General features: G+C 40.0%; 1 protein-coding gene across 1 annotated transcript in view; it reads right to left on the bottom strand.

Moving 5' to 3' along the window:
* Nucleotides 1-6,615, bottom strand: part of LOC104500601 (ATP-binding cassette sub-family C member 8-like) — a gene marked incomplete at both ends in the record, with an annotated part of 44,278 nt that extends 37,663 nt beyond the window's left edge. The window contains 2 exons of the mRNA XM_010144268.1: nt 3,701-3,822; nt 6,474-6,615. Of these exons, the coding sequence (XP_010142570.1) occupies nt 3,701-3,822; nt 6,474-6,615 (264 nt within the window). The remainder of the gene's footprint in view (nt 1-3,700; nt 3,823-6,473) is intronic.
* Between the last annotated feature and the right edge of the window lie 304 nt (nt 6,616-6,919).

The raw sequence follows: 6,919 nt of genomic DNA, 5'->3' as shown, positions 1-6,919 counted from the left end.
CTCTTCGAATTTGGTTATCAATACAAGACCACTGTGAATTTGGCCTGAAGGAAAAATTGATCTCACTTGCCCTGCAGATCTCTGGGATGTATGCAGGAACAGATACTACAATATTTTCTCCAAACTCCTGCTGCAACATTGTTCAATGCAAATTAATGCAAAATAATTTTATTGCAGTTACACACGCACATCAAGGAAGGATGTTCTGACATCCATGGAATACAACTTTAACTTTTTGGAGTTCTGCTGAACATTTTGTCTGAAAGTGCTCATGCCACTGTCAGTTACAGATAAACAATCTCTGCAGTAAACTGGTGATTCGGAAACACAGTTCATGCCATTAACCACACCATAAGGCAGCTCCTGTTCCCCATTCTTATGGAAATACCTTCTAGGGTTTCTGTTCTTTTACATGAGTCTTTCACTGCTCTATCCGCCGTGGTGCAACAGATGAAACGTGCTCTAACTGCCAAGAAAGGTGGGGATATGCTTTCCGAGTGTCTTGCCACAACACCAGAGAAAGTCTTCAACCAAGACATTAGCAACTGTAAGTCTAACTTGCAAATATGGATAATCATCAGGAACTTGCACAAATTCCAAAGAATACGTGATATTCCAGCTACTCTGCGGCACCCTAAAAAGTCCCGTGGGGATGTCCTATGGGGCTTCCCTTCAAAGCAAAGCAAAATTCAACACGGAGAGTCTGTATGGGATTTGGGGCCACTTCTATAGCAATCTGTTTCAAAACTCTCATTTACATAAGGACATGAAATGGAAAAGTACAGGAATACTGGGCATTAGGACATTCGCCAAGAGAGACCACGTTCCTCTAAGATTAGTAAGCCCATTTGCAAGAAGAAAACACTAAGCACTCAGGTATTTCAGCACTGCGTCTGTGTCTAATGCAGCTGCAGAGAGGATTTCAGAGACATACTTAAAGAATTCCTTATAAAACTATAGCTATTGCTCTACTCCTGACCACGTTTATTTGTTAATCTGTGTGTTTTGTCTCATTCTTCTTACACTGGGCTGAGAACACGTCCTTCTCAGAGGAAAGAGGGCTTACACAAACACTACACACCGAAAATCTGCACTAGCATAGGACACCTGAAAAACAAATCAAACCAACTGATATCTGTAGAGCTCCTGGAACTAGAAATAAGAACTAGCAGAGCCATTCTCTATTTAGGATTTAAATAAGGGTCTATATGACCTTTTTAAATTATTATTTTTATTAGAATATTCATTTATCTTTAACCTACGAAGTACTAGGAAGCGCCAAATGCAACATCCTCAAGTGACAGCTGACCTTCTGCACTGCATCAACGAGAGCTTCCCCCCTGGATTCAGCAAAGTTTGGATAAGGCTCTGTTAAGCCTTTGCTTTATATGGTTACCAACTCTTCACAAGCATAGGCACCGATCCTGCAGGTGATGCCCTGCAGTTAGGTGGAACTTCACTAACGCTCAAAACCAGCAGAAGATTCCATGTCAGGTCATTTATTTTACTCTGTGTGTGTGTGTATATCTCTCCATATCAATCAGATCTCTCCATATCAATCAGATCTCTCCATATCAATCAGATCTCTCCATATCAATCAGATCTCTCCTACACATTTTATTAACGAAGAATCCCCTTTTGGTTTCCTTTCTCATACAATCAGCAAAAAGTTTATCACCAACTTAGGTTTTTCCTCTTTGTTCCCATTTACCTTATTTGTATCAGGCTCTAAAAGAAAGCGGCTTCATGGCCACACTGCACTCCAGTGGGTTGACAGCTGAGCAGAGCTATAATTTAACTATCACGAGAAAATGATAGCCCAGGAAAAAATGGGCTAATTTGCATAAAGTTGTCATCTCCTAGTCCCAGATGTCAATATAGAGAAGTTGCAATTAAAATTGAAAGACCACGATCCTCACAGTTAGATAACAGTAAATTTGTGCAATCAACAATAAAGGATGGAGATTTCCAGAAATGTCTTAGGTTCTCTTATAAACACAGGACAGTGAAAAGAAAAACAAAGCCAAAACCAAAATAAAAATCAAGGATCATCAGCTTGTGAAGTCTTTGGATAAAAATTCAAATCAGACCAACTAAGTGGGAAAGACTGTGCTAGTCTGATACTCTTTTTTGCTTAAGAGTTAGATGTTAACATTAGATTTTCTAAATGAGTTTATTCATTGGAAATTCTTGCAAAAAGAAAATTAATGGTTATTAACTTTGGTATCAATAACACTTACGTGTCAGTATTCACTGGTATAACTGTTTACTATTCAAGTATTGTCCAGAGCTTATCCAGCACCAGCACTCTAAACGCTAAACAAAATTATCATAAGTGAAATCTCTGCAGAGAAGGGATTATGCAAAAAAGGGTAATCAACCAGTAGCTGTAAATTTGCACTACCCTTCTCAATGATTTAACAGCGGGAATGTGGTAGCAACATTAGATTATTAAACACTGCATTATACATCCGAAATAACAAAAAAACAGCCAAAACAAGAAAATGACTCCTTGCTTTCCACAAGAGATTGTAGCAGGGTAACAATACCCTCCTGAACATATAGTCCTGTGAGAAGGCATTAAATAGAATGTGTTGAATTATTAAAAAAGTATCTAAGTGATCCCACCTGCTTATAAAAGACAAAAAAGATTCTACTTAAAAGAAGGTACAAGAAGAAAAGCAGTCACAGAAGAGAAGACATAAAGCATGCCAAGCCTGTATAGAAATCCAAGGTGACCTTTTTCTTCTCCTACCACAGGAGTTACAGGTTCCTTTTTGCAGAATAGGGTGCTCACTTACCACAACATGCAGTTCAAAATATTCTTCAGTATTTAAAAGCTGTCTCAAATCCAATTGTTACTGACTTTTTGTAACCTGACGAAAACTAGAACAGGACTTTGATACTGAGAGCTATAATGACACAAGACAAACCCTAGGAGGATCCACTAATAGAGAGAATGAGCTTAAACAAAATTTGATGAGCCAAGACCACCGAAGAAATAACAGCTACCAGGATGACTAAACATGTAGACATCCATAGGCTGCCACCTATAAAACAGTAGAGAACGCGTCACCAACTGCATGACAGTCAGCAGTAATGGATCTTCTGTAGCTAGCTACAGTTTATTTACACTCTCACAGACAATTTATAGTGTACTAGGTAGTTCTTATACATCACATTTTCCATTCAAAAGGTCTTAAAGCAGTCTACAATGAGCGTTTTAGGAACTGGAAGTAAGAACAAGCAGCCAAAGTAGTATGTCCAGGGTCATACAGAAAGTCAGGAACAGCACTCATTTCCCTTGGCTCCGCGCATGTTTCAATAGGCCACACACACATGAAGATGGCTTCAACCTTGTATCACACTGAAATGCAACAAGCTGACAAGCAAGGGGATTTGAATAGCTTCCAGAGCTAAGAATTTGATGTTCTACTTGTCCCACAATTCCCATTTTTCCTAGAAAAGCTTTCGGTCCTCTGAATCCTGAGACCATACAGGATAATACTAGAAATTAAAAGCAAGGAAAACAATGAACTGTTCAGGAAAACTTAGAACTGAGTCTGGCAATGGCAACCAGCAGACCAGAATACAGGTGTAGCTTTATCCACACGAGCCAGCACCACAACTACAGCGATCTGTCACAGAACGAACAGACACACAGCACCTCAGTCACACATTCACGTCCTGCGAGACATACCGATTAACAGCTTCGGGAAATTGGACGTTTCGATATTATGGTAATAGACAACCGATGTGATGGCCGCCAAGAATGCCATCCCAGCAGGCATGTACAGGTGTAAGTGGCGTGACTCTGAAACCCTTAAAAAGAAAAAAGGTAACATCTCTTAAAAATCAAACCCTCTTAGTTATTTAAATGTTTCCCTTTTAATTTATTAATTGTATCCTGGACCCAAGCCCTGACACAGGATTTTCTAGACTGAGTTATGGATAAAAAGCTCTCTAATTTTCTCCAATTTTCAGTTGGATTTATGCTCCTAAATCACATAGTTGGATTTCACATTCCTCCCGTGTGCTGAAAATGAAATGCGTGTATTCCTATTTCCTACTGAAATCAATAAGAATGCTGTTTAAACTAGGATAAATTAGCTCAGCTCCAAAACAAGGAAAGTTAATTTAAGCTAAACTAGTTGGGGAGCTGTCCATCAAAACACGCAGAAAAGACCAACTGACAGCACAGTTTAAGATTTTCTACAGAAACATTTTGTGGAAATGCTTCATCTCCTTATTGCAGTTTGGGAGAAGAAACAGCACCACAGCATGGGAATTACCAGCGAGTTCTACTTTTCAGTGACTGCGAGCCAAAAACAACTTCCTACAGAATCATACACCCTTCAATTTTGTTCTACAAAGCAAAGCTCTCCTGATGCTTTGCTTCAGGTAGCAGCAGAGGGGTCCTGCCAACTGCAGCCCTTTGGGCATATGGGAATTGTTGGGCAATGTTGTTGGTCTGTACAGGTAGGTAGAATCACCTTTTCCCACACTCTACTTCTACTTGCCATCTTCTCCTCCTTCCCTTTTCTTTCTTCACAAAAGTAATGGAGTGCCCTGTGCTGTCAAGAGGTACAATTTCCTCCAACTCCTAACCAGCATCAGGACAAGAGGCACCAGGAGGAAGCCTTCAGGACACACAAACTCAGGGAACTTCACACCTTGTCTCTGAATCTCACGGAAAATAAATTAGCGTCTCTGGATTTGTTCTTGCTGCAGCAAAAACTACTCTTGTGTGGACTGGAGACACAAAATGGGCTGTGCTGTCAGGGAGCTGGAGATTGTCACAAGACATCCCAGGTCTGAGAGCAAGGCATCCCAAATGTCTAGAGATTTGTAGGAGCTCAGCAGGACCACTTCCTGCACCCGTACCAGCAAAGAAATCTCCTCTCTCCTATGGACACCGCGGTGAACTCTGCAGACCTGGCTGAAGCCATGCTGACAACCTGCATCATAAACACTTAACTCCTCTTGCTGACACCAAGTTGTATGTGTGTACAGCAAAATTAGAAAAGATTCTCCAATCTCTGAATTCCTAGTAATGCCAGGGGTGTTTTGTACATCAGGGCGGCAATCTCAGCAAGAAAAAACAAGGAACGGAATCCTTCAAACCGTCTAAGCTAACTAGTGTCTAAGTAACACTGCACAAGCAGGAGGTTTTCTTTTCAGTTTATTTCACAGACAGAAGTTACTGAAATTCCCAATTATAACCATATTTCCAATAGGACGCATCTATTGCTGAGGTGTCAAAGCCTTTGGCACCCAATTGCTTCAAAAGGATTTACCAACACGTTCTGTTTCGGTCTTAGAATGCTGACAAGTCTCAAAATCTGCTTTTATTCACTGGAGCACTCACCAGCCTGCTGAGTGCTCAGGAGGCACGACTGTGGGTTGGCACTCCCCCAGTATAGCTGGGAGCTTTGATTCTCATCAGGTGACACTTATTACTTAACAGCAGCCTTCTGAGTCAAGTTAAATAGCAAACACACTAAAGAGCAAAATAAAACAGAAAACTCAAAGCTCTGAGCATCCCACACTCTGATAACTCTGCATAAGCATGAGAAAAATTTCTTTTTAAAAAACTGGCACTAAGAAACATCCTATTTATACGTTTAGGAGAAGTTATAATAATAATGATGATATCAGCTTCTACAGCAGAATACTGCAGTGCCTTTCACACTGGTTGGTGGATGGTTCTTATATAGATAGCTAAACAGAGAGGCTTTGTTCTATTTAACCAGGAGCTTCAACTTTATAATCCTTGGGTTGCAAATTCATAATAGTTATGAAAATAAGACCTTTCTTTAAAGGAAGGTGATCATAGTAATTGATTTACAGCATTAGCTTTTCTTCACAATCAATCACTCTGTTTCACTTGCAATAATTTTCCCCCACAGATTACTGTTTAAAGACATCCTAAACTGAGCAACAGATGATGGATCATGCTCACATTATGTGAGCTGCTCTGCTGAAGGTAACAGATCTGATATACCGCAAACATCAGAAGAAACTCTATGGGGCACGAGACAAGGCCCAGTAGGTCCATTGCTTTTATTAATATGAACAGAACTCAGCTTGCGGGGGAATGGTATGACCTACTGTGCACATGGGAGTTCTGCCTGAGTAAGGACTGTGGAACTGGGCCCTCGCGTATAAAACATATCACAAAAATGTCACCATCTGCTTGAATTGCTCGGATTTGTCTACGATTACTCTTTGGAAAGATAGTGTCATTAAGCTGAAAAAAAAAAGATTAAAGCCAGTCGTATGTCTGTACATAACTTGGCAAGGTCTGTGGAATTTCTGGTACAAGGTCAGTAGGTTAATCACCAACATAACCAATTACATGTTTATAACTGCAAAGAATATGGTCTACATGACTATTTAGACAGGAAGAAAATACCAAACCCGAAACCTTGAGAATGCTCAGTACTATCAGGAGAAGGCAGACATGCACTTACCCATCAGACACTATGCCCTCTGCAATTTCACACACCAGCACAAACAAGAGGATAAAAGTCAGTATCCAGCGTAAATTGTGGCCAGGAAAATGAAGCCACGTGCTGTGATGTATATGTACTTTGGAACTCTGACTTCCCCATCCTAAACAGAAAAATGAAATTGTAAAGAGCTTTTTCAGCGAAAGTGACATACAAACCTCCCGTACACAGAAGAGCCTATAGGTAACAAACCACTGTATTCAAGTTGACACAACTGTGGTGTTAAACACACACCTATTTGAGTATTTTCAGAATTGCATTCTCACTGCTTCACTTCATATGGAATAGAATCAATGGGGACAGGACACAGCCTTAAATTCCTACACTTATAGCAACTTACTATCAATTACACGCATTAAACATTTTTCAAATGCATTAGCAGATTAAACGAACAAATGAACATTTTT

This window comes from Buceros rhinoceros, unplaced genomic scaffold, assembly GCF_000710305.1.
Source record: "Buceros rhinoceros silvestris isolate BGI_N320 unplaced genomic scaffold, ASM71030v1 scaffold38199, whole genome shotgun sequence".
NCBI lineage: Eukaryota > Metazoa > Chordata > Aves > Bucerotiformes > Bucerotidae > Buceros > Buceros rhinoceros.
Note: the sequence above shows the minus strand (reverse complement) of the source record. Positions and strands in the feature narration are given on the sequence as shown.